This window comes from Haemorhous mexicanus, chromosome 27, assembly GCF_027477595.1.
Source record: "Haemorhous mexicanus isolate bHaeMex1 chromosome 27, bHaeMex1.pri, whole genome shotgun sequence".
Classification (NCBI taxonomy): domain Eukaryota; kingdom Metazoa; phylum Chordata; class Aves; order Passeriformes; family Fringillidae; genus Haemorhous; species Haemorhous mexicanus.
Genome location: NC_082367.1, coordinates 6,073,507 through 6,100,503, shown reverse-complemented (window position 1 = coordinate 6,100,503; position 26,997 = coordinate 6,073,507). Strand labels below are relative to the sequence as shown.

Below are 26,997 nucleotides of genomic sequence, written 5' to 3'. Positions count from 1 at the left end.
GCACAGAGAGGTGCCCCAGGCTGGGACTGGGAGCTGCCTGGAGGGATGAGCTCCCAGCCCTGGGACACGCACAGCACACGGATTCAAACCTTGCTGCTCACCACCAGCAAGAGGGACGGGGTCAAAGCTGAGACAGACACCTCTCTGCCCTGCAGAGACAGGAGCTGCCCTGCACACGTGACTTCCAAAGCTCAGGAAAAGTGGAACTGCAGCCAGCTGGGCCCCACTCACCGAACATGTTCCCGATGTGGCCGTTCTTGGTCAGCGGGCGCAGCTCGTTCTTCCCCAGGGCATACTGCTTGTAGTTATCCCAGGCAAACTTCATCATCTGGGAGGGGAAAGGCAGTGAAAACAGTCAGAACCAGTGAGACTTTCCAAACCTGAGCTCTGGGAATCCATGGCAGTTTCCCACTCACTGCTGAACCCATGGCCTGTCAATGATAAAATCTGAATTCCCACCGAACACGAGGAGTGGGGCTGCATCCAGAGGTTGGGAAGTCTCCAGCTCATCATTTCTGGGCAAGAGTCTGGCACATCTCCCACCAAAGCCCCACGTTTCACCTTGGCCCTGCAAACCACGTGGGATTTGTAGAAAGCTGTCTCCATCTCTGAATTTCCAACCTTTTTCAGAGAGCAGCAGTATTTCAGAATGCAAGGCCAAAGCTGATCTGTGCCTAAGTACAGGGAGGAGCTGATCTTGGGGACTGCACAGAGGTTTTCACTCTGTTAATTGACAGAATACATTCACAAAGACCAAATCCATGACATTTTGTTATATTCTATCAGAACTCCACAGTGCTTTCTTCAGAGAGCTCTGCACAGGGGCTGGGTGATTTCTGAGCAACCCTTTCCAACTCAAACAATTCCTTTTGGGATGTTTGAGCTGTCCTGCCCGGGCCCAGCACCCTGACCTTCCCCTGAGGGCTGCGGGGCAGTGCTTGTGCAAGTTCCAACACACACACACACCAGAGCAGCTTCTTCTGTCCTCCTGCCCCTCTGGGAGGACAAATTAAACATGCAAGTGTCCTTTCTTCACCTGGGAGAGACTGGGACTTGTCAGCTCCCAAGGAGTGCCTTAAATCAAGCTGCCTTTTCTAACCCCCAGCCTGGCTCTGAGCAGCTCCAGCCCCAGCATCACACCGACCTGAACATCCTTTGATTCAATCCCTGGCAAAAAGAGATAACAAAGGGGAAGAAGGGGCTTCAGAGAATCAGCCATGTTCTCCAACAAAGATAAGAGAAGTCTGAAAGGCTTCCCTCAGACCAGGCTTTTGAGGGAAAACGGCAGTTTAAAGGAAATCCTTCCTGCACAGAGCACTCCTGTCCTGTGTCTGCAGCAGCACTGGCTGCTCTGCTTCAGCATCGGAATCAGCAGGTTCCCTTGGTCTGAAATTCCTCCTGTCATCTCAGCTCTTACTCTTCCCTCCAGCTGTGTGTTTCACAAACCCAACATCACAAGCCCCCGGCAGTATCCTCCTTAATTAGCAAAAAGCCACATCCCCAGATTCCCCCCTCCTTTTTAAACATCAAGCTTCCAAAGTAAAGTTTCCTGGAGCTGTTCAAATGGAGGAGGATAAACATTTGCTGAACTGATTGTTAACACTCAGGCTCCAACACCACCAGGAGATGGAATGCTGGACAAACAAATAAAGCCAATTTGGGGTTTAAAAACTCAGTGTGGGATGAATTAGTCAGGGGAGAGCTCTGCTGAGGAAACTAAATAATGACCCAGGGTGGGGGAAGAAACCCTCCACAAAATGCACTCAAACATGTCCCAGGCACATGACTCGGGGTGCTCACTTTATTTTTGCCAAATCTCTTTTTGTTTTGGTTTGGGTTTTTTTGCCAGTGGCAGCAGGTTTTAAATGGGAATCTCTCATTCTCCATGAACATAACAGGGTGAAGCTTTGAGGAGCTCTGGCCTCTCTCTGGGCAATGCAGAGCAATTCTGTGTGTCAGAGCTTGCTCCTGAAGCTGGCAGCAGGAAGGATGGTGTTTGTCAAGGCAGCATTCCCACAGCGAGCAGCAGAGCTCCTGCACCAAAAGGAAACAGCCAGGCACCTCCTGGGCTCCTCTCAGTCAGGGCTGAGGATGGGGACCCTCCCTCCTGGCACACGGGGAGCCTGGACATGCAGAGGATGTGGAGATGGTTCTGGTTTGTTCCCTAGATCTTCTAATGCTGTAATTCTGAGTCAGCTGCATTTTGAGCTGAGTATGAAATTTTAAGTTATTTCCTTCCCTCAACTTCTTTAACCCCTCCAGTGCAGAAGGTCCAGGGTGAACCCAGCTGTGCTGGGACCCAGAGCCTGCAGACACCCCATCCCAGGGAGGGCATGGAAACCACCCGGGCTTCCCTTCAGCCTCCACCAGCCACATCTCCCACAGGGAAAATCTCCTCTTCTCCTGTCTCCTCATCAAGGAGGGGCAGCCTGAGGCTCCCCAAAGTGCCCCACTTCCCCCAGGGCTCTGAGTGCTGATGGGGCCAACACGTGCATCCCTCATCTGCCTCTTCAGCCATTTCAGCTGCCTTTGTCCCACTGCTGTGAGAAGGTCACCAGCACAAATTTCTGTCCCAAACTCTGCCTCTGCTCAGCCCTGAGATGATCCTCGGGGGATGGCAGTGCTGCCTCATGGAGCTGCCAGGCTCCCTTTAGGTGAAGCACACTGTGCTGGCTGCCTTTAAACCCTGCAGGTTTGGGAGGCAGGATGCAGAACGTGGCAGCTTTTCATCTCCCAGCATCCCAGAGCTTGCCTCTCTCCTCTGACAGCTCCAAAAAGCAGCAACTGGAAAAGGTGAAGAGCCAAAAAAGCATCTGCACCACTCTGCCCGTTCTGGCTCCCTGCAGCTGCCTCTCCAGCCCAAATTTAGCACCTCAGCTTCCAAAGCACTGGAGGGATGCAGCAAGGTCCTGAAAGTGGGGGCTCCACATTCACAGCAGCTTCCTCTGAGCAGAGGCTCCAAATTCCAGGCTGGAAGGGAAGGGAGGGATGCAGGAGGGAGGGGAACGTGTGTGGTGAGCCTGTTCCAGGCTCATTTCTGATGAGCCACCAGGATTAGAAGTGAATATTTTATGAATTCTGGTCCTGACACGTTACAATACATCAGTGTTAACATTGTGCCATTTTGCATTTGAAAAATGGCACCAGAACCACAAAAATTATGGAAATAGATCCATAATTTCAGATTTTGTTCTCACCACTGAGCCATCTGCCACCTAACAGACAATTATCTATTTGGGCCTGTATTCTAAGCACTCTGGGTCTCAACTGATTTATAGCAGAGACTTCCAAATTTATAATTTAATTTGTCAGATTGCTCTTTCTTTCCTTTCACCTGTAAGTCACTTGTTACTCTGGAGAGTTTCAGCTGCCCAGCCAGACAAGTCTGTATTAAAATCAATTAGAAATGACAAAACTGACCTCTGAAAACCTGCACTATCATTTTCACCGTTTAGATCCCCATCTTTTCCTATGCTTTTCTCCACCCAAACCCAAAAAGGACCTGGCTTTCAAGCCCACCTGTGTTTCACAGAGGCAGCAGCAGAACAAAAAGCATTTAGAGGATGCTGTGATCCAGGTAATGAGGAAATGGGTCTCGGGATAAAAACTTGACCAAGAAAGTGCTTTCACTTTGAAGAGATGTGCAAATCTTTAGCACATTTAATAACTAAACCACTCCAAATCTCTGGGTTTATGGACTTGCAAAAGCAGAGAGATGAGAGGGGAAGAAAAGAAGAAAAAGCTCCCCCCACCATCACTTGCCCTCCTTTTGTTAACAGGGAAGATTTCCAAAGGCAGAGCATTCCCAAACAGCCATTTGATTAGTTTTATCCATCTAGACTGGGATAATTAGTAAATGCTTAAAAGATGAAATCTAAATATACCAACCAATCAGCCCCTTTCAAGCACTTCCAAGGAACATTACACAAAGCCATTATCTTCACAAGATAACCACTTCCGTGGCTCTTTAGCCTCCTTCCTTCAACTTCCCTTCAAACATTTCCCTATAAAATATCAAAGAAATTTCCAGTAGGGTTAAAAAAAAAAAAAACAACAGGAGGGCAGGGGGGTGAGTGGAATTTAAATCTTTCTTTCCCTATTGTATTCCTAACTTGTTTTTTCCCCACCTCTCTTCCTGCAGCTGGAAGCAGATTATTTGTGCTGACAGTTTCCAAAGTAGGACCAGTTCTTTCCCACCTTTAACCTCCTTGCCCCATAGTAGCTCTGTGCCACTTTGGGTCTTTAAGTTGCAATAATGCCATTTATTTTCTCCTGCTGTATAAAACATAATTTGCCAGATGAGAAGAAAGAAAGAAAAAGAGGAACTGTCAGTCTTTAGGAAGAATTCTGCCTGAACACATTGGGATAACTCATTTCTGTTTGGAATAATGGATGCATTTTTCCCTTCTCAGACTTGCATAAACCTGTATAATTCAGGATCTGCAGAAAAGGTAATGAAACAGCATCATGTTTATTTTGTGTTGCTGCCTTTAGTATTATCACATGGAGATATAAATACCCAGGCAAACAGCAGGGCAGAATGCTATAAAAAGGCTGGAATTCATTTGAAAACCTTGAACAGAAAGCTGAGCAACTTCTCAGGTTCCTTCTCTGGGCCCGTGTCCCCGGTAATGCTTTTATGTAACAGCAAAATGATAACAAAAAGGCCGTGTGCTCACTCCAGTGCATGGAGATGTTCCATTTAGGCAGACACTGATAGCCAGAGCCTCCCTCTGGCTGCCTCTAAAAGCCTGGGAGTGCAGAGCAGGAGGAGCTGCAGCTCCAGGGACGTTACCAAGCAACTCCTGCAGATGGACACCAACATTGATAATCCATCCTAAAGTAATTACACTTTATAATTAAAGATTACAGGAAATCCAATAGATCCCAACAGGAACTCCAGCAGTTTAAAGGCACCCTGGCTAAGCTGCCTGTTTTCCAGCAGCCATGTTCTCTCCTGCTGGCATGGAGCACTCAGGAACTGCAGAGATTTCCATTTAATGGGCCCTCAAACGCTGCCAGCACCTTGGGACGTGGTAATCCAACACCCCCTCCCTCCTCCCACTTTAAATCAAACTCATCCCTTTAACTGATGGCAAAGGGGTAAAACCTGAGCCTGTCACTCCAAAGGAAAGCCAGGAGAGCACGAGCCCAACTCCAGCTCCAGCTATTTCCTCTCCACTGGTGACTGACACATCCACTGTGCCTCAGCTCCTCCAGCTAAAGCACACTCAGCCCTTTTCTCCCAGAGACTGGGCAGGGTGGAAACATCCAGAGGGCTCTGGACACAGAAATATCCTGAAGGAACTGGACACAGAAACACCCAGAGGGCTCTGGACACAGAAATATCCTGAAGGAACTGGACACAGAAACACCCAGAGGGCTCTGGACACAGAAACACCCAGAGGGCTCTGGACACAGAAACACCCAGAGGACTCTGGACACTGTGAGCCTGAGCTCACTTGGTCCATCAGGGTGCCCAGAGCAGCTGTGGCCGCCCCTGCAGCCCTGGAAATGCCCAAGGCCAGGTTGGACAGGGCTTGGAGCAGCCTGGGACAGTGGAAGGTGTCCTTGGAGCATTGGGATTTCATCCTTTCCAGGCTGACTGGCCTCTCAGACAGCACAGGTCCCAGCTCCCTCAAAAGCAGATTTCTCCAAACACACTCTTTGGAATGGCCCCCAAAGCTCAGGAAAGCCTCACCTTCCTGACACTTGCCACTGTGCTGCTCAGGTTCTCCTAAAACACGAGATAAAGGCTCATTTTCCACATCTAAAGCAGCAGCCTGGGCACAGAACTCCTCCCTGGGGCTCCACTCTTCCTGGAGGATTCTCACCCAAAATTTCCACCCCTGTCAGCTCCTGCCTGCAAACACATCAGCTGAGAGTTCAGAGGGAGATGGCAGAAAGAGGAATTGCTTCCTACAGGCAGCTTTGTCTGGAAGCAAATGTAACAGAGCAATTCCAGCAACAGGTGAGTGGGGCTTTGCTTTGATTTCTTTCTGGCAAACTCCTGGCAGCTCCTTCTCAAAGCTGCACGGGTGGATTTTTCTGCCATCAGCTGCTACCACAGCTCACCCTCTCTTGCACAACAGCCAAAGCCATTGCTCAGAAAACTGATCTCCATCACTGGAACAATGGGGGAATTCTTTAGGAAGTCAGAAATCAATTTCCAGCCAGTCACAATATAAAAAAAATAAGTTTTAAGCTCTCCTTGCTGTTCCCAGGCAGCCAGGTCACCGTGAGCTCTCCAGCACAGACCTGCAGAGCCAAGCACTCCCTGCCCTCCACAATCAGGGAAAAGCAGGACAAGAAGCACTGGGAGGACAGAAAAAAGCACTGGGAAGACAGAAAAATGCCCAGCACAGAGCAGCCCAAGGTTGTCAGTGTTAGTGGCAAGGACAGAAATAGAACTCAAGAGTCTCCCTGCCTCAGTCCCTGCTAGGAAAGCTGAATGGGAGAAAACAGCTCAAACCACAATTAAACTAACACCTAATTAAATTCCTAATGCAACTGGATTTAACCGTGTCAAGAGGGGGAAAAAATAAAACCCTTCTAGGGCTATCTGAGGCACTAAACCCCAGCTGGATCCAGCTGCATCTAAATCAGGAAACATGTCAGCAAGAGCAGTTGATTTTGCAGTTAGCTCTGTAATGAGATGCTGGCCTGGAAGAGGCTGACAATGGTTTTGAGAACAAATTTGCAAGTCTAGACCAAAGCACGGGGTGATTTAGTGGAGAGAGGAGGGAAACTGCAGCCTCCTCTTCCTTTGCCTCCCAGAATCAAAGCTCGGGGAAAATTCTGATGGGAACAAAAGGAATTTGTGTTCCTGGCCACCCCGACACCTCAGTTTCATGTTCCCTGTGAGCCCCTAGGGCTGATCAGGCTCAGGATATTCCAGAGCACGGCCAGGCTGGCACTGCAGCCTCAGCAGCAATAAACACAATAAATACTCCTGTCCTAAGCTTGTCACCACTCAGGCACTGCTGTCACTGCGTGTAGGGAGATGGCAGCAAAAGGCAAACCCTGAGCTCCAGGTTGCACCTGGCCAGGGGAGCTGACCCTGTTAAATCTGAGGGTCAAACACAATTCCTGAGCTGCTGCCAGGGCTGCAGGCACACAGGACAGCAGGAGGACCAGAAAGCCACCAGCACCCACTGCTATTTGCATTTTTTCAACTCCATTTCACTCCAGGCTGGACAGTCTGGCTTTTCTTAGTGACTACTATTGCATTCCAGCACACCTTAAGGAAGGAAAGTGGGGGAAAAAATTACTTCCCTAGTAATGATGCTCCTTCAAATGTCACCTCCGAGTCCCCTCCTGGGTTTTGAGCCTGCAGCACAAACCACACAGGAAATTCCCTGAGCTCTTAAGATTTTGGGCACTGTCTCATTCCTGCAGGCTGCCTTGAGGGCTCTTCCATTTCAGCTACTTCCCTTCAAGCATGTACAGCACAGGGCTTTGTAAATCCCTAATTACACACAGACTACAAATTCTCCTTGAAAGTGCCCAGCATTCCAGGTGAGCATGAGCAACAGCTGAACAGGCAGGCAGAATCCATCAGCTCCTCCCCAGAATCCCCCCACGCTGGATGGGAAGGAGGATGGAAACACAAACACGAAGCAGGATTGTTTTTACAGACCTGCATTATGGCAAGGGAAGGTTTTTTCCATTTCCCTACAGATACCATCTGCACAGAATTCTCATTTCTGGAGAGCCACAGCCCAAGGGGATGCTCAAAAGGAGCTGTAGCCATAAGTAACCCAAAACGCTGTAAGGAGAAGGAAGAAAAGGAAAAGGTGTGGAAATATTTTGCTTTTCTTTTTCAAGGAAAATAAAAAAAGAAAAACCAAGTCTCTAGAACATATTGGGCCTGTCTGTTTGACAGCCTGTAGGACAAATGTCAAACAGATCAATAATGAAAAGAAACAAACCGGAGAGGAGAGGAGAGGAGAGGAGAGGAGAGGAGAGGAGAGGAGAGGAGAGGAGAGGAGAGGAGAGGAGAGGAGAGGAGAGGAGAGGAGAGGAGAGGAGAGGAGAGGAGAGGAGAGGAGAGGAGAGGAGAGGAGAGGAGAGGAGAGGAGAGGAGAGGAGAGGAGAGGAGAGGAGAGGAGAGGAGAGGAGAGGAGAGGAGAGGAGAGGAGAGGAGAGGAGAGGAGAGGAGAGGAGAGGAGAGGAGAGGAGAGGAGAGGAGAGGAGAGGAGAGGAGAGGAGAGGAGAGGAGAGGAGAGGAGAGGAGAGGAGAGGAGGATTTGTACTCCCGAGCCTTGGGTGAGGGAGCATGGCAGGAATCCTCAGAGGGCTGGGGAGAGTAAACAGGCTCCAGAGCTTCTGTGTGCAGATCTGCCAGGGAGCCACCCCCAGGCAGGGCAGCAGAGCCTCCCTGCCCAGAGCAGGAGTGCATTTTTGAGCTCCCTGCCTGTCCTGGGTGGGATGGAGATCAAGTGAGTGCACCAGAGCTTCTGGGGGGCTCCCACCCCAGCAGGGGCACAGCCAAGAGCTCTGTTCAGCCAAGGGAAGGTTTCCAGAGCATCCTCAGAGACAGAAAGTGAGGATCAGCCTCACACCCACCACAGCTGCCAGAGACAAAAGGAGCAGCCCCGTGCCAGGCTCCCCCAGAGGCTCAGCTCTCTCCCTCTCCCCATTTCAGCCTCACTCCCCCACTCCAGCAGCTGAGCTGCCTCTCCCCCCAGCACCCACAAGGTGTGAATTGCTTCTGACACATGGATGGCTCAGGGGCCCAAAACACAGCAGAAGCAGATGGGAGAGCTGAAAGAAAGGGAGAAGGGAAGGAAAAAATGTAAATACAGGCCAAGAGTCATCCTGCATCGCTCCTGTTCTGCACTGTGAGAACGGATTTAGGGAGCAGGAGGAACATCTGTTTGGAAACTAGCTTTGTCTCAGTCCAAATGCTGGAACAGGAGAAAGAGGGAGGCTGAGGACTGCCAGCACACCTTGTGCTTCATCTCACACTTGGATGGCTTAGCAGGAGAGATCTGGGAGGATGAGTTTAGTTTAATGATTTCTTGCTGGTTCACCTGCTCCCCATCTGTCTTTGTAGTCCTTGCTCAGAGGGACAGATTGGAGCACTGCTGTCCTCTCCCTTTTCCAGGGTTCCTCGTGATTGGAACTTCTGAAGAGAGGAACAGAGCAATTCTCAAGTATTAAGTAGTCAGCTGAGATTAGTCCAATAATTTATCACAGGTAATAGCTAATAACAGACACGAGAAACTCACTCAGAGCCTTCCTAGAGCCACGTGTCAGAGCTGTCACCTTACAAAAGTGGTGCAAGAAATTCTTGGACCACAGTAGCAAATTCATTAGCCAGAGGCTGATAAACCCTTCCAAGAGTCCCCAAACCCACCATAAATCATTACAGACCTGGTTACAAACACCGGATCCCTGATGAAAATGAGGTTGGTGGGGTGGGTGTGGGAACAATGTCAGGATTCAGCTGGCAGGATGGAGGGGCCTGGCCCTCCCTGGGCCTGACCTCCCACCCCCAGAGGGATCAAGGCTGGGCCCTGGCACTGCTCCAGCACTGCCATCACACAGCAGTGACTAATGGGCTGCTGACAGAATAAAGCAGGGAATGGCAGCTTCGGGCATCCGGGTAATAAACTACAGAAAACAGCCATAAAGGTTCATCAAAATTAGAGGCAGGAGCAGCTCCTTGCTCACAGACTCCACATCTGTGCACAAGTGGCACCCAGAGAATGCTCAGGCCTAGGGAACGAGCCTCCACTCAAATCCCACCCTAGCACTCAACTCAAAACTTGATTTAAGCCTTTGAAAGCCAGAAATGAAAGAACCAAGAGAAGAGAGCTGCCTGTGTCTTCGTCCTATGCCAGCCAGGGCTGAAATCAGCCTTTGGAATTATTTTGCTGTGCAGCCACCAGTGAGGGTGGGCAGAGCCACAGCCAGCAGCAATGGTGTTCTGGTTGTTTGGGCTCAGCAGCACAAACCTCTGAGAGATAAGATAATCAAGCACAGCCGCGGTGGTTCAGCAATCCTGACACTGTCTTGGTGCTGGAGAAGGGCCTTCAGGAAAGCCAAAACAGCACCAGAAATCAGCCAAGGGTTTGTTTGGGTCCATCAGCACTGCATTCCAACACAAATACATGTCCTTCCTAGAAAACTCCAGAGCAAAACGAGGCTCAGATGGAAGGAGAGCCAGAAACATCCCTTTTCCACTGGAAGTATTTTATTTGTATTTGATCCTGCTGGCTAACCCAGGCAGCAGGAGGGTTTCAGGATGGATGAAACGTGATTATTTTATAATTATCCTTTGTTACTTCTCAAAGTACACGGTTCTGCACTTCCCTCCCTGCCCAGGGAAATCATGTTAACACAATTAGAGCAAGAGCCCTGCTTTAAACACGGCTGCTCGGACGCTGCTAACACGGCTCCAATTCTCAGCACAGACAGTCTGCAGAGCCATCCTGCTCCATAAATCAGCAGGAGCTCTGTCACCGAGTCCCTCTGAAGGGAAGGGACACTCTCTAGGAGGAACACTCACTGTATATCATCATCCTGAGCTAGTGCTGCTGGCACGAGACGCTGCAGGATTTCTCCATCTCTTGCATTTCATATTCTCTGCAGCCTTATTCTTGCAATATCTGAGAGGAAATCTAACAACAGCTCTAGGGCCATGCAAGGCAAGTATTGGAGGCCAGATTAGAACTAATGAGCTCCTGGCTCCCACTCAATCCCAGCCTTTAGAACAATTAGCTCAAATAAACCCAGGAACTGTTTTCTGCTCCGCTGTCGCCTGCCCGTCCTCCCTGGTACCTCCTGAGCTGGAAAACTTCAGCTGGCTTTGACAGAGGGGAGAGGTCACAGAGGAACCAAAGTTCAGTGCAAGCTGCCAGCATGGGGAGACCCCCAGGGTGCCCCATGGAGGGGGTGGTCAGTGCAGGGATCCTGCTGCTGCATTGAGGAACAGGCACTGGGGTCAGGATGGGCTCTGTGGCTCACACAGGGGACACAGGGCAGGGGTGGGGGACACAGAGGGACACAAGGATGGGGAGCCCCAAGCTGCCTGATGGCTCTAAGGAGGTTCCAGCACAGAGGGCTCCCATTCCTAGAAAGCTCTGTTACCTTCCAGCCCAGGGAAGAAGCCTGAGGAACACAACTCCCCTTTCCAAACCCTCTGGAGATCCCTCCCTGGACTCTACACTCACAGGGGACTCTGCAGCTCTGCAGTCAGCAGCAGGAGATGCAGGAGGGAAGCACAGCAGTCACTTCAGTTTAGTGCAGCCTCGTGCTTTACTCACGCTCCAGTGTCCTCCTGGGGAGTGCTGGAGTGCCCAGGAGGAACAGCTCTGCTGCACATTTTCCTGCTGGATCAGGGATTGAGCAGCCTGTGCCCATTTCACAGAGGTGCCACCACGGATCTGCCCTCAGGAGCAGAACACCAAGTGTCCTGCTTTAATTCCCAGAGGGTGCTCTGCCCCGTTAGCCAGGGTACAAATGAGTGCCATCCTGTCCCATAAAGAGGGCATGTTCATTATCCAGCCCTGCAGCACAGCTCCCAGTGTGCTCTGTCTCCTGCCATGCTCTGGGTGCATCGTGCACAAAGCCCTCACATTATGTGTGGCTCACAGACACTGCTGCCCACGACAGCTCCTCTGGAGCCCTTCCAAAATGTGGTGTCAGATGATGAACTCAAGCGCCAGGGGACCCAGAGTAAAGACAGCAATCATGGCAGCGTGTGCTCCTCATGCCAAATCCAATCACAGCATCCACTGAAAAGTATTTTTCTGGGGAATGTAAATGTAGTCTCTTCCTTAAGTTTAAAAATCAGAATGCTCCCAGCACTAAGATCTCCTCTTGCCACCACTGGAGTGAATTTTCCTTCCTGCCTTCTCCTTCTGACAGGTCCATGTCAGTTTTATATTCAGGTCAGTCTCTCATTTAGTACTAAGGTACATTTCCCTTTCTCCCTCTCAGCTGCCCCATCTAAAATCCGAATTGTTTTCAATACTGGAGAACATATTCAAAAACATCAAAATGACAAACAATCTGTACAACAACAGAATCACAGAGTAAACCAAACATGATGGATTAGCCTCATCTGGCAAAGCCTTGCATACAGAATCAAAGGAAAGAACATTTAGCACGAAAATCTTTCTCCCATTAAGGGGCAGATTTAATCATTGATTAAAAGTTAATCATGACTCCATAAAAATTTTGGCTGGGAAGATAGAATCTTAATGCAGGTGACTGCTTTTCAGTAAATATTTGAAGACCTGGATGTGCACGGGCCCCAGCCTGATGGAGGAGCAGGGAGGTTACAGCAGGATGTTACTGACAGCTCACAGCCAGGCTCCATCCCCCTGCCCTAACCCCATCTTCCCATCCAAAGCATTTCAAGGAGCTGATGTGCATTTCCTGAAGTGACTGAGGAGCGTGCAGGTCCTTCAGCACCACAGATCTGTGGGCATCCTAGAGAGTCGTTTCCCCCCACCCAGCACTCGCAGTCACTCATCACCCGCCCGCCAACAGCTCTGCAGTGCTGGAGCCGTGTGCTGGCTGTAAGTGGCAGTTCAGAAACCAGTCTAGCATCAAATTTAGTTGTTGTGGAACAAGTGCTTTCACTGCTAGACTTGGGCAGAGAAGAGCAAATGACTGCAAATTGCAGAGCACTCCCAAATTCCAGAGTGCCCTCAGCGCGGGAGAGCTGGGTCAGAGCGAGCTCTGAGGTATCACTGAGGCAAGCAGCTCTGCAGCACTGATCACAGCTCAGACTCCTGTGCTGTGCACTCCACCAGCAGAACAAATACATTTTTAGTCAATTAACTGTATCCCCTACAGCTAAAACAGGCTCGAGGTCAGGTCTAAATTCTGTTTGCATGAATCCACCGGAGGCTACTGAAGCAAAAAACCCACTGCACGCACCATTTGTGGGATTTACACTACAGTACCCCTTTCACAGGTTCAGTAAATAAATGCATGAGGAGTGTGGAGCAAAGGAAAATTCCAGCAAGGCTGGAGTCAGCCAGTGCTTCAAACTGCAGAGAAATTCTCTCTTGCAGAGGTATTTCTACCCCAGAGAAAGAATTACAATCACAGCACAACTGACTGGTTTGAGATCATAATTCCACTGCACCATAGTAAATATTTTACAGAGAACTGGTTTCCTTACCCCCAGCAGCCAGAGCAAGTCTGTTGGAAGTCCCTGGGTCTCCATCTGCCCAGCACACAGGATTGGACCGTCCCCACGTGCCTCAGTGAGGAGATGGGCACGGGAGGAGCATTTCCAGCTGAACTGAGCGTGGCGCTCCTCACGTACCGAACCACGGACGGATTTCACGGCTGGCCTGGAGTGCTGCTCAGCCCCAGAGCACAGCACTGAAAGGCATTTGCTCCAAATGGATGGACAGAAAGTTGCACAGTGCAGGCAAAGGGAGAGGTCTGACATGTTTTTCCTGCTGGCTGTGGAAAGGAGATGGTCAGAAATGACCAGTGATGGGATTCACAGCCCAGCTCAGCCTGAGAGCTGCTCTGAGCTCTGCTTTTGGCAAACTGGTGGTCACAGCCCAACCCCAGGGCACTTCTGAGCTCCAGGAGACCACCCAAACCCACACAGGTGTACCAGAGGCAAGCAGCACCAGGGCTGAGAGCTCTCCTGGCAGGGGTCAGGGCTGTGGCAAAAAAAAAAATTCAGAACCTGCAGCATTTCCCCAGCCCTGCCCCTAAAATGGGCAGTTTTTTCACTGCAGTCATAACAGTCAAAAACCACACAAAGGGAACTCAGCAACCAACACCAAGGGGCCTTCAGCAGAGGCTGAGCTCCTGATAACATTCCTGTCTCCTGCTAATTGCCTTTTAGTGGTAAACTGTCAAGATATTTGTGTTCCAAAGACTGATCCACCTGGTGCAGAGTGATGCAGGATAACTGTGGGAGCTGGTGCCTCCTTCCCCCCAGGGGCTGATTTTTGAGAGCAAATACATCTTTAGAGCTGTGTTAGAAGAGGACAGGGGACAGCCAGGTGAGGCAGGTAGAGGTGGAGATGGGAGGAAAAGCCAGGATGAAGAGAACTGCACTGTGAAACAAACAGGCTTTGGTATCATTAATCCAGAGGAAACGCGGGTGTCAGACCCAAGGGGACAATCCCTGCCTGGATGTGACACATTCCCTCCTTTGAAAGGGACAAAAGGCACTGCCAGGCTCAGGCACGATGCATTCCCACCCTTCAGGCATGGAAACGTGCCTTTTGCACCCAAAAAAAGAGGAGAAAAATGAATAAATCTCTCCCTCTGTTCACATTTTTCTCACATCCCATGACTGAGCTGGAGTATTTAATGATGAACTTTCTGCTCTGCCTGGCTCCAGTGGTTGTCTTTAAGCACCGGTTGGTATAAAAATACTTGAAAGAAATGCTCTTCCCTGTCTCCCCACCTGTGAGACCCAGGAGTGCAGCAAGGAGCAGCCTGTTTGGCTCCATCCATCATCAGCAAAACTGTCAGCTCAGCTCCACCAGCAAAATCTTTATTACTGGTTATGATGCAGAAGGCAGGAACCACACGGTCTGATTTCCTCAGATCTGAGGCTGAGTTTGCAGAGGCAGCAGTTAGAGGGGAAATAATTTTGACTTTTCCCTGAGCCAATTTGATCTGGAAATTGTTGAGAGCGAATAAATATGGAATCCCACCGTGGAATTTCTGCAGTCACTCTCCAGCTACAACCATTTCTCTTTTTTTTTTCCTGAGCATCAGTGATTTGTATTTGGCACATGTAAAAAATCAGCTAATCCCCAAAGCCATGCCTGACTGATCAATTACACAACTAATACCTTTTCCAGAGGTCATCTTAAGAGATGAATAATCCCTTCCAAAATTTCCCAACCTGCAGCATGGGGACATTTGTTCTTTGGCTTTCTGCAGCTTTCCTGGAAAGGTCAGAGTGCCCCAGCCCTGGGCTGCCCACAGGAACACACAGCAGTGGGTCCCAGACTGTTCTCCAGGTGACCAACGACCTTTAGCAGCAAAAGCTGTGCAATACAGCTGCTCTCCTTTTTTATTTCCAAGAAAACAACTGTTAACTGACCCTGGACATATCTTTACAGGTGAAGGTACCTGCACACACACGTCAGCCCAGCAGATGCAGCCCAGCCTGGCTCCTCACTCTGCCAACAGCCCCAGGGCTCCTCACGCCCCAAAGGCTTTCCCAAACAGCAATAAAATGGGAGAGGCCATGGGGCTTTCCACTCTGAACTCTGGTTTTTAAGCAGGGAAGGTCTAGCAGGGCTACAGGAAAGCCATGGCACTGCCTCTTCTTCAGCTGAAGCACCAGGCGGCTCAGAGGTGGTGGGAAACAACAGACACCAGCTCGGATTCCTGGCTGCAATTCCTCACACTGGAAGGTCCTGGGGAAAACAGAAAGTTCCAGTCTCCAGGCTGGGCATCACCTCTGGGCATCTGTGGGCACGCACCAGTTTTTCCTCCTGGCTTTCATCTGGCAGGCAGATGGGGGAAAAAATATCCACAAATCCCATCCTCCCTGTTACAGAGGTGCTGACCTGGGAGGATGGCCTGAGGGAAGGCAGAGAAAAGAACAAAACTGCCAGTGCAAGGACAGCTGGGCACTCCTAGCAAGCTACAGGACTGAAAGCTCTGAAGGAAGGAGGGAAAAGCAACTCAGAGCAGCCAGCACAGCCACCACCTGCCCTGCTGGCATCTCACATCATGTGAGCAATATTTGCTAATCCAAAGGCTGTATCATCACTTCTTCCTTGCAATTCTTTTTTTCTCCATCTGTTTCTTTTTATGCAGCATTTGTCTTCTAACCTTCCTGGTTTGTTCTCCTCTTGTCTTTTTGATTAACAAAAAGAGACACACCTTATCTCTTCCCCAGGCTGCACCACCCTCCCTTGTTTTGCGTGTTCAGCCTCATATCTCAGCACCATATTTGTTTCTCTCTCTCTGAATAAATAGAAGCGTAGGCACTTTTAAGAAATAAGGGCTCTGTTTGAAGAGTAATTAGCTGTCAGCATAAAACTAATATTTATGGATTCTCATCCTTGAAAACTCTAACTCTGCTACCCAGCACTGATTATGGCTGTTAGAAACAGATGGGGCTGAATCCATACAGCTTGAAATAATGCTATATTTAAAAAATAATTAACTCCAAATGAAGGACTGAATGCCACTCACTTCCCCTAAATTTGATTTTTCAATTTGATTTGTTTGCACGGAGTGGGAGCTGGGTTATTCCTGTGTGTGTCGTGCTCCCTGGCACACCTTGGAGGTGGCAATCTGCAGAGACCCAGGCACACGTGAGGGCTGGGCACTGGAACATTCCAAACACCCTGCAGCAGGAAAGGATGGCTGGATCCCTCCTGGGACCATGAAGGAACCCAGCAGCCCCGGGGGTGCTGTGCCTGGCTGCCTGGCAGAGGAATTGGAATTTCACCAGCGTGCAGCCTTTGTTTTAGTGCCTGACAAAGACAGCGGGAGGGGAGCTTTAAAAACTGTTTTTCAGAAGCAGGTTGGAGAGGATGAAAGCCCTCGGTGTGTTATTCCCGACTTGATTCTCTCTTCAATCCGGGGCAGCATCGTCGCTGGATGCCTGCACCTCTGCGAGAGCACAGACCCAGGAAATTTACACTCTGCTTAATTAAACCTGTGCTTTTTACTTATTGGCACCTCTTCCGAGAGCAGAATTCCCTCCAAGTTGGTTATCCATCAGGGCGAGGGATCCGACAGCCACGATGGAATCCCACACAAACCCGGTTAACTGGGTCACAGCCTGCTCCACGTGTGTGCCAGGCTGCCAGGCTTGAGCACGAGCTGGAGGCACGGGGCCAAACCCTCCCCTCGCCTGGCAGCCCCCCCAGCCGGGCTACCCCGGCTCACAGGGGTCAGCTCCCCGCAGAGGGTGGCAATTCCAGTGCCAGTCCCACAGGGACCTGCAGGGACAGAGCCTCCTGCTCCTCCCCAGCTCCTGCATCCCATCCCTCCATCCCCCTGCACCAGCCAAGTTCTGTCATCTCCTGGTTTTTGTGCCAATCTGAGCCCCCCGGGATGGAGACTCTTGCAGAAGCAAACACATCTCCCACCAAGTGTGGCTTTTTCCCCCATAACCCTTTTTTCCCTGAATAACCAAGCCGAAAATTACATTTCGTCAATTTCAGTCACACCGGGCGAGTGGAGGTGTGTGCTCAGTGACACGGACACTCCCCTGGAAAGGGACACCCCAATTCCTGCCACCCTCCTTGGGAAAAGGAGGGAGCAAGGGACCTTGTGTGAGAAATAGGGGCAAGGGTGGGGAGGTGAGGGGTGGCAGCAATGAGGGGGAACATGGCTGTGAGGGGAGGTGACAGCTGATTGAGGGGGGACATGGCTGTGAGGGGAGGTGACAGCTGATTGAGGGGGGACATGGCTGTGAGGGGAGGTGACAGCTGATTGAGGGGGGACATGGCTGTGAGGGGAGGTGACAGCTGATTGAGGGGGGACATGGCTGTGAGCGGGGACATGGCTGTGAGGGGCAGTGATGGCTGACTGAGGGGGACATGGCTGTGAGGGGCAGTGATGGCTGACTGAGGGGGGACATGGCTGTGAGGGGAGGTGACAGATGAGGGGGACCCAGACATGAGGGCTAAGGTGGACAAGGCCCCGAAAACTGAGGGTGGTCATGGCCGTGAGAGGGGGCAAGGCTTGACTGAGGGCGATATGGCTGTGAGGGGAGGCAGGGACTGACTGAGAGGGAAATGCAGTCGCGGATGGCAGGTGAGGACTGAGGGGACACACACCTGAGAGGGGAGGGGATGTCGGATGGGGCCATGACTGAGGGGACACACACCTGAGGGGAGCCGATGCTGTGAGGAGAAGCAAGGTGAAGGCCGCCTGAGGGGGATGTGAGCACTGAGGTGAGGCGAGGGCTGCCTGAGGGGGCCATGGAGGGACTGAGGCAGCACCGAGCGGGCACTCGGCCGGGAGCGCTGCCTGCGCTCCTCACCCACCTCTTTGATCTTCATCCTGCGGGCGCGGGTCTCGGGGTCCTCTCCGCTCCGCCCGCCCCGCACCGGGTGCCGGAGGCTCCGGCGGAACCGCTCGTAGTCGAAGCGGAACGGGGCCCGCGTCTCCCGGGCCGGGGGCGCGCCGCTGGCGGGCTGGGCTCGGCTCTCTCCGCCCTGCACCTGCTGCCGGGAGCCGGGCGCGGTGCGGGCCGGCGGCCCGGCCATGCGGGCGGCCGTGCGGAGCTTCTCCCGCAGGCGGCGCGGGGCCGCGGGGCTGGCGTGGCGGGGCTCGGCGGCGGCGGGGGGGCTGCGGGGCAGGTCGGTGTCGCGGGTGGAGGAGGAGGAGGCGGAGGACGAGGAGGCGGAGGATGAAGAGGAGGCGGAGGCGGTGGCCCGGCGGGGTAGGAAGAGGCGCTTGAAGCGGGAGGAATCGGGCAGGAGGAACAGGGCCCCGAAGCAGAGCGTGAGCAGGCCCGAGAGGAAGAGCAGGAACAGGAACTTCTGCGGCAGCCGCAGCCCCAGCGCCGCCGGCCAGCCCGGCATGCCCGGCAGCTTCCGCAGCACCACCATGGGGCACCGGATCGCGGCCGCCGGGCGGGACCCGCCGCCACGCCGGGGGCTGCCGCTGGCTCCTGCGGCGAAACGCTCAACGGGGCCCGCCCTGGGCACCACCGGCCGCCTTCACCGGGGACCGCACGTGGGTGGCTGCGGGCCGGGCGGAGCGGCGGTTCAGCGTCCCCCCTGCCGGCATGAAGGCGGCGGCGAGCGCATCCCGCCGGGGCCGGGCGGCGCGGGGCTGGGCTGGGCTGCTCCCGGTGCGGGCTCCCGGCCGGACGGTGCTCCGGGGCTGGCTCAGGCAGCGGCGCCGAGGCGGCGTGAGCCCGTCTCTCTAGGCGGCGGTGGGTTCATGCTGCAGCATTTCTGCGGGGCGGGGGGGAGACAAGAGCGCGGTCACTCAGCACCGCCGAGGATGCGGCCGGCGAGACGAGCCTTTGTCCCCGGCCGGTCCCCCACCCTCCAGCAGCACTAGTTCGGTTCCCTCTGTCCGGACTTGGCATCAACTCTCCGGTCTGCGAGCAGCTCTGAGCTCTGCACCATCTCCCATCCAGTGCCGGGATGCCAGGCTCTGCTGGCGGGGCAGCCCGGGGGACAAGGGGAGAATCCCGGGGGAACGAGATGCTCTGGGACACCCCAGGAGGGGCAGGGTGCCCTGGGAGAGCAGACAGGGACGAGGCTGCTCCGCTCCTCTGCCAGGAGCTGCCATCGCCCGCGCCGGGCTGGGGACGATGGGGCTGCAAACCAGCCATGCGGAAAGCTAGGCTTGGGCTGAGCTTCCCGAGGCAAAAAATAGTAATAAAAAAAAAAAAAAGAATCTACCTGGTTTGGTTTTGCCTAATAGATCCCGGCAAATTTATCCCAAATCTCTGCCTGCTAGAGTTATCCATACACCCCCACAAATCCTCTCTTTGCCGAAGAGCCAGAGCTCAACTTTCAGACCCCGCAAGCCGGCAGGACACGGCTTAAACCCCTACGTGCGATCCCCAAATCGCTCCTTCTCCTGCGGGCAGGGACAGCGCTGCCCCCGAGCGCCGTCACACCCGCTGGGGCGGACGCTCTCCTATCCCCAGCGCTGTTTACTCACCCCTCGGACAAATCCAAGCCTCTCTGGCTCCTACAGTAAGCAAAATCTTCTCAGTCCTGCCCGCTCATCCCAAAAGCGACAGCCCCTCGCTGCTGCCAGCGCTCACGGGTGCCCGCTCAAGTAGGAGAGGGAAGATGCTGCGCTCTCCAGGGGACAGCTCCTCTCCCTGCCCATCCGAGCACACACGAGGAAAGCGCCTCACTGCACCGAGCCCCTTGCCAGGCTGGGATTTTGCCCGCCCCCGTGCCGGGCGCGGGGACCGGCGGGGCAGCGCTGCCCGGTGCCCGCACGGAGCCCCGCCCGCGCCGCCGCTCACTGCGACAGCGCCCGGCCCCGCCCCCGCCGCGCCCCCTCCCGCCAACGGTCACTCCGCCGCCGCGCCAGCCAATCAGCGCGCGCGGCTCTGCCCGCCCTCGAGCGCTATTGGCTGGTTGTCCCCTCCTGCCATGGCCCATTGGCTGCTGCCCGCGACAGGGAAGTCGTGGGCTCCGCCTCCTTGTTTACCACAGTCGCCCGGCTCGAGCTCAGCGAGGGATGCCCCGCCCCTTTCCTCCAGTCACCGCCTCCCATTGGCTGCGAGGAACGCCCCGTCCGCGCTGAGATTGGTGGAGGGGGGGCGCCGCTACTTTAAAAAGGGGCTGCGGGCACGCGGCGGCCCCAGAGGCTGTGAGGGCTCGCTGGGGCTGTCTGTTGCTGCTGTCACCAATTCCGATCGTCTCGCACTATGAGGACTCTAAGGGACCGATTTACCCACAGATCCCCCATGAGGGGCTCCGTACTCTGCGTGTGCCACGGCCCTGGGGGCGCTGCCTGGCACGAGGAGAGGAGCGGGAGTTTTAGAGAGGGGCTGGAGGTGCCTTGGGAACCCCTTTTCTGATTTATACGAGCCCATGTTCAAGTGTCGTGAAACACTTCTCAATCCCAAATCGTTACATCTACACTTTAACCTTCAATTTATCACCGGCTAGATTTGAGTGACCCTGTGAGCTAATACTGTACCAGAGGGGAAGATGGTGAATCAGGGTTTCTGTTCATAAATGTTACAAAAAATGCCCTCAACCCGGCAGAATTAGCAATGAAAGGGAGAAAAGGGCATCACCCACACCCGGAGGCATCTGGAACCCCTCAGGAATAACTGGGTGGGGGAAGGCGGCAGGATGAGGCTCCCAGAAAAGGGTAAACGCAGCCACCAGAGAACATCTGTGACTAAACTTGGAAGAGCTAAAAGGGAACATTTTGTAGGCTGGAAAGGAGCTGGAGCTGCGAGGAAAGGAAAGAAATCATCTGCTGTTTGTGTGCTCAGTGTGTGCCTCCTGCACAATAACCAGCACCGCGGGGGACAGGTACCTGAGCTGATTGCTGCAGGGCCCCACATCTCTGAGAGTCAGAGACACGCTAATATTGTGAGTCACACACACTAATATTGTCATTTTCCCGTGAAAACTGCTTTAAGGGGTGTAAAGCAGGCAGCACAACGGGATTGTGGAGCTGCCCTTGACCCTAGGCTGGCCATCCTCCCACTTCACCTTCCCCACAGCTGCTGCATGTTTAGCCCAAATAAACCCAAACAATCGTGATGCTTTCAGCTCCAGTGGCTGCCCCACGGACCTTGAAGGTGTCCACTCTCCGAGGGGATTTGCATCTTGATGGTTTGGGTTTGAAATTGCTTATTTCCCCCCTGTAGTTGGAGGCAGGGCCTGCTGAGCGTGAAGGAGCTGTGGGCACCACGGCCTGTGGTCACCATGGCCTCCACGGCCCACAGGGCACCACGGCCCATGGCCTCCACGGCCCACAGGGCACCACGGCCCATGGCCACCACGGATTTGTATCTCAATGGTTTGGGTTTGAAATCGCTTTTTTCCTCCCTGTAGTTGGAGGCAGGGCCTGCTGAGCGTGAAGGAGCTGTGGGCACCACGGCCCACAGGGCACCATGGCCTCCACGGCCCACAGGGCACCACGGCCCACAGGGCACCACGGCCCATGGCCACCACGGCCCACATGGCACCACGGCCCATGGCCACCATGGATTTGCATCTCGATGGTTTGGGTTTGAAATTGCTTATTTCCCCCCTGCAGTTGGAGGCAGGGCCTGCTGAGCGTGAAGGAGCTGTGGGCACCACGGCCCACAGGGCACCGTGGCCACCATGGCCCCCATGGCAGGCTCTGCTTTGAGCAGAACTGGAGCCAGCCTGGCACAGCTGCTCTCCCTCATTCCCTGTGGCTGCACCACGAGGAACAGGAATCACAGAATCACCAGGTTGGAGTCTTGGTTGACTCGAGATCATCGAGCCCAGCCCCAACACCTCAGCTAAACCCTGGCCCCCAGTGCCACACCCAGTCCTTTGGAAACCCATCCAGGGATGGTGACTCCAGCACCTCCCCAGGCAGACAACTCCAGTACTTTGTCACCCTTTCTATGAAAACCTTTTTCCTAATATCCAACCTGTATTTCCCTTGGTGCAGCTTGAGACTCCCTGAGGGAGGTAGGGAGGGAGGGAGGGATGGGGCTGCTCCTCCTTGGCAGGTTGGCAGGCTCCTCTCAGCCCCTGGGAGCAGCTCCAAAGGAAGCTTTGGTCCTGCTCAGCACAGGGAGAGCCCTGTGAGCCAGCTGCCACTGCCATTACCCTGAGCACAGATGGATTTTGGCATTTTGTACCTCGGGCAGCCCCCAGGGACCAGCACCAGCCAGAGAGCATCGCTCCGTGGGCTCCCCACGCCTCAGCTCAGACTGAACAGAAATAATCCTTCACCTCCTTTAAACCTCCTCTCCTGGGGAAGCCTCACACAGCAGGCAAGGCAGCATTTTGTCTCATTATTACTGAAAATAACAACCCTAAACCAAGCCAACAAAACCCCCCAAACCAAAGCTCCTCTGTTCCCGTGGTGGTCCCTTGATCTTCTTAGGGAAGGCCCCAGGATGGGAAAGGTTGGACGGCTCTGCTTCCTAAGAGGATTTGGGGGCATCAAGGAGGATAATAAATAAAAATCAACAGCAGAGAGCAAAGCAGAGGGAGGATAAACCAAACAGTTGTGAGCAAAGCAAAGGGCTACGCCTCGCTCCTCATTCCAGGCAGCAGCAGTGGAAAAGTTGGAGGCTTATCTTTTAATTAGGTTAAATTAGGAAATCTTTTTGTTTTTCTTTTTTTTGTGTTTAGCATAACATTGTCTTGGAGGTAAAAGCTTGGAAATGGAAGGTTCTCCAGATTAGGTTAAATTAAGATATTATGCTTCTTAAAGAAGACAAAGCATTGTCTTCAAGGTAAATGTTTAATTACATTTTAAAAACAATTTTGTCTGTGCAATAATAAGACAGAGCCCAGCTCTGCCCGTGACTGCAATTCCAGACAGAAGCCAAATAAATTGAGAAATTGCTGTTGAAGGAGTTAGGAGGCAGAGTGTAATTACTGGGGAAATGGGGGTCCTGCTGCACTATGATTCTTGGCTTTTTAGCAGCTCTGGAAGAAATAATTTAAAGAAAATTACTTTTTTTTTTTTTTTATGGGCATAAGAAAAATAGAATTTAATATCCACCTTTCTGTGAGGAAACAAACTACAGAGTGAGTGATAACACCCAGGGCAAAGGAGTTTGGCCCAGTTATTGCACTCGAGCCTCCAGACTGTGCTTTAGAGAGCCTCGATGTTCATTCCTCTCCCAGAGCAGAAAACATCTCTGGTGCTGGCTGTGGGGTGAATCCCAGGGCTGGAACACGGATCCAGAAAGCCTCTCTGGCTCCCAGGATTGCTCCAGCCAGGGATTTTTGGGCATCACAGCCCTGAAAGGATGGAGCAGGCAGAGGGAGAGAGGCTCAGGGGCAGAGCCAGGAAGGGGGGGAAAAGAGGGAAAAGGGAGGGAGGGAAAGGAAACCAACCCAACAGCGAGGGAAAAATGTGGAGAGGGGAAAGGAAGGAAGGAGGGGAAAAAGGAAATGGGGGGGGGGAAAGGAAACCAAGCCAAGAAGGCAGCCTTGCTCCCCTGTGGTGGGAAGGGATCGTAGATCTGAGCATGTCCCCAGAACAGGGCAGCCCCAGCGTGTAGAGCAGACACAGAATCTCTGCTGATAGCTACTACAAAGTGAAGGCAGTGACAACAAACCCTGCTGGGGCTGCCAGCCGTGACGGGAAGGGATCCCCTCCCTCCCTCCCTCCCGGGGAACAAGCTCGGCTGACAGAACAAGGAGCTGTCTCCCTGGAGCAGCTGTGACACTGCACAGCCCGATCTGTGCCTCAGCTCTGCAGCCCGAGCTCGGCATCCTGCTGGGAACAGAGCTCCTGCCGCTGGGGTGGGGCCTGGCTGCTCCCACCCTGCCCTGCCTCACCTGGGGGGATGGATCCTGGCTGCTCCCACCCTGCCCTGCCTCACCTGGGGGGATGGATCCTGGCTGCTCTCACCCTGCCCTGCCTCACCTGGGGGGATGGATCCTGGCTGCTCCCACCCTGCTCTGCCTCACCTGGGGGATGAGGGGATGAATCCTGGCTGTTCTCACCTGGCTCTGCCTCACCTGTGGTGCAGCAGAGAGGATTTGGGGGATGAGGGGATGGATCCTGGCTGTCCTCACCTGGCTCTGTCTCACCTGTGGTGCAGCAGAGAGGGTTTGGGGAATGAGGGGATGGATCCTGGCTGTCCTCATCTGGCTCTGCCTCACCTGGTTCAGCAGGGAGGGTTTGGGGGATGAGGGGATGGATCCTGGCTGTCCTCACCTGGCTCTGCCTCACCTGGTTCAGCAGGGAGGGTTTGGGGGAGGATGAAGCTTCCAAGGCTGCTGTTCCTCCCCTGGTGTTCCTTCCCTGCAGCTGCCCCTGGTTTATCTGCTTGGGATCAGATCAGGGCAAACCCAGACATTTCAACCTGGCTGAGGCGTTCTGCAAACACCAGCCCTGAACTCAGAGCAGGGCTCGTCTCTGCAGTGGGGAGAGTGAGCAAAACAGGCCCTGCTGACCTGTAATGACTCAGGACAGGAGAATCTGTGTGGTATCGATTGCTTGGAGGCTTTAGGAACACGAGCAGAGGGCAGGAGGCTGCGGAGGAGCCCGGCTAATTAAGGCAGCTCGTTACCTGCTCCCTGGGCATGGATTGCAGTGCTGCAGGGAGTGAGGGGCAGCACTGCCTGGCACGTTAAAGCACGGGCTGAGGGGCTGCCGGGGTTCTTTGGGGAGGAATGGTTCCAACAAACACCAGAAAGGCTGAATTGTGATGGGAATCTGGCCAGGGCAGCGTCACCTGTGCAGGGAATTCAGCCAGCACAGCCTGGGGCACCGACCCGCAGGAGCTGAGGGAGAACTGATGGAGAGGCAAGGGAGGGAAAGGATAGAGGTGAAGACAGGCTGCTCCAAAGAACATCTCTCTCCTCCTCCTCCAGATGATCCCCTCAGCATCTCTTGTGTTGCCAAGGAGGACTTTTCCAGGCTGGAAGTTACAGAAATGGAGAAGCTGGCAGTGGGGCTTGCCCTGATTTCGTGTAGAGAATTTCAGGGAGTTAAACCTGCAAAAAAAGGGGTTCTGAGCCCCTCTGTGCCAGTCAGCAGTGAATGCACAGTGCAGAGAAAGCAGCTGCCTCACCTAAAGCTACAGAAGAGCTGCAGCCACATCCAGACCACAGAAAATGGGGTGTGTGGTCCCCCAGAGCTCTGAGTTCAGGGGCACCATCACACACTGATCTGCAGCTCTGCCTGCTTTGCTTTTCACTCTACATTCCTACATACAAGATATTAATTATCTGAATTAAGAGTCACACTTAGGGATGCACAGGAGCCTTGCTGAGAATTCCAACAGCTCTCTGCAGGCAGGAGGGAGACATTTGCACGATGTAAACCCCACCACCTCAGCCAGACTCGTGTTCCATCCTAGAAGAGGGGGGGAAAAGCCATTCACATCTGAGATAACAACCCAATCTGAGTCCCTGACCCCAAAATTGTGTAGGAACAAGCACTCACAAGAGGAGGAATCTTGCTTAATTATGGTAAAGGTCTGCATCTCAGCAGTCTTACCTCCTGTGTGCCAGGGAAAATATCAAAGACGCTGAAAAACAGCACAAAAGCAGAAACACAACATAAGGTGCATGGAGGAGAGAGCAGGAACATTCCCATTTTATTTCTCCCTGTAACACCAGGTGACTAGTGGAGCAGGCTGCAGCTTTTTCCCCTGGTTTTTCATTAAAATCAGCATCATCAGAACTCCCGTGCTCCATTTTGCCCTGCTCGAATAAGGAGAGGGCCAGAGGAATGCTGTGAATTTGCTCCTGTGAATGTGGAGCACCAGCCCATTTTAGATGCCTTCAGAAAGAAGATCCCAAGTGGGAAAGGTCTAAGAATAATTTTCAGCCAAAGACTTCACCTGGCAGGAAATGCAGCTCAGGCAAACCAGACCTGAAGATAAATCAGGGAGGAACTTGGCGAAAGCAAAACGAGCCCAGATTCTCCCTGGGTGCCCAAATCCCCTTCAGCTGCTTCTGCTGAAGTGCAGCAGCTCCCTGGCAAGCCCTGAGACAAGGAGAGGGCTCTCTGCAGCCCAAAAGAACTTTCCAGTCACCTTGAGGGTGAAGTTCATCTGTCCCAACCTGAGGAACAGGTCACTCCCAGCCTGGCTGGGATGAATCACTGTCTGCTCTATATTTAAACCCAGCCTGGGGAGGCCAGCACTGAGTTGTTGTCATTGTGCCAGTCTGCTGTCCCACGTTCGTGTGGCATCCTCAGGCAAAACACGTCCTGTGACACAGCGGGGCTGTCGGAGCACAGAGCTCTCGGCTGGAGCACAGAGCTCTCGGCTGGAGCACGGAGCTCCCCCTGCTCGGGGCTCTCAGATGGAGCACGGAGCTCCCCCTGCCCGGGGCTCTCAGGGCACAGAGCTCTCTCTGCCCGGGGCACGGAGCTCCCCCTGCCCGGGGCTCTCGGGGCACGGAGCTCCCCCTGCCCGGGGCTCTCGGGGCACGGAGCTCCCCCTGCCCGGGGCTCTCGGGGCACAGAGCTCTCCCTGCCCGGGGCTCAGAGCTCTCCCTGCCCGGGGCTCTCGGGGCACGGAGCTCTCCCTGCCCTGGGCTCTCGGGGCACAGAGCTCTCTCTGCCCGGGGCACGGAGCTCTCCCTGCCCTGGGCACGGAGCTCTCCCTGCCCTGGGCTCTCGGGGCACAGAGCTCTCTCTGCCCGGGGCACGGAGCTCTCCCTGCCCTGGGCACGGAGCTCTCCCTGCCCGGGGCTCTCGGGGCACGGAGCTCTCTCTGCCCGGGGCACGGAGCTCTCCCTGCCCGGGGCTCTCGGGGCACGGAGCTCTATCCTGCCCGGGGCTCTCAGATGGAGCACAGAGCTCTATCCTGCCCGGGGTTTTCAGATGGGGCACAGAGCTCTCCCTCCCTGGGGCTTTCGGGGCACGGAGCTCTCCCTGCCCGGAGCCGCTCCGGCCGGG

At 53.7% G+C, this 26,997-nt stretch overlaps 1 protein-coding gene across 2 annotated transcripts in view; it reads right to left on the bottom strand.

The window, feature by feature from the left end:
- MAN1C1 (mannosidase alpha class 1C member 1) overlaps positions 1-19,915 on the bottom strand; it is a 52,523-nt gene extending 32,608 nt beyond the window's left edge. Inside the window, exons 1-3 of one of the 2 annotated variants that reach the window (XM_059868845.1) lie at positions 19,603-19,915; positions 17,964-18,881; positions 232-328 (exon numbers count right to left, since the gene is read on the bottom strand). In XM_059868845.1, coding sequence (XP_059724828.1) covers positions 232-328; positions 17,964-18,530 — 664 coding nt within the window. In that variant the 5' untranslated portion in view covers positions 18,531-18,881; positions 19,603-19,915. The remainder of the gene's footprint in view (positions 1-231; positions 329-17,963; positions 18,882-19,602) is intronic. The other variant, XM_059868846.1, reaches the window with a different exon arrangement.
- Between the last annotated feature and the right edge of the window lie 7,082 nt (positions 19,916-26,997).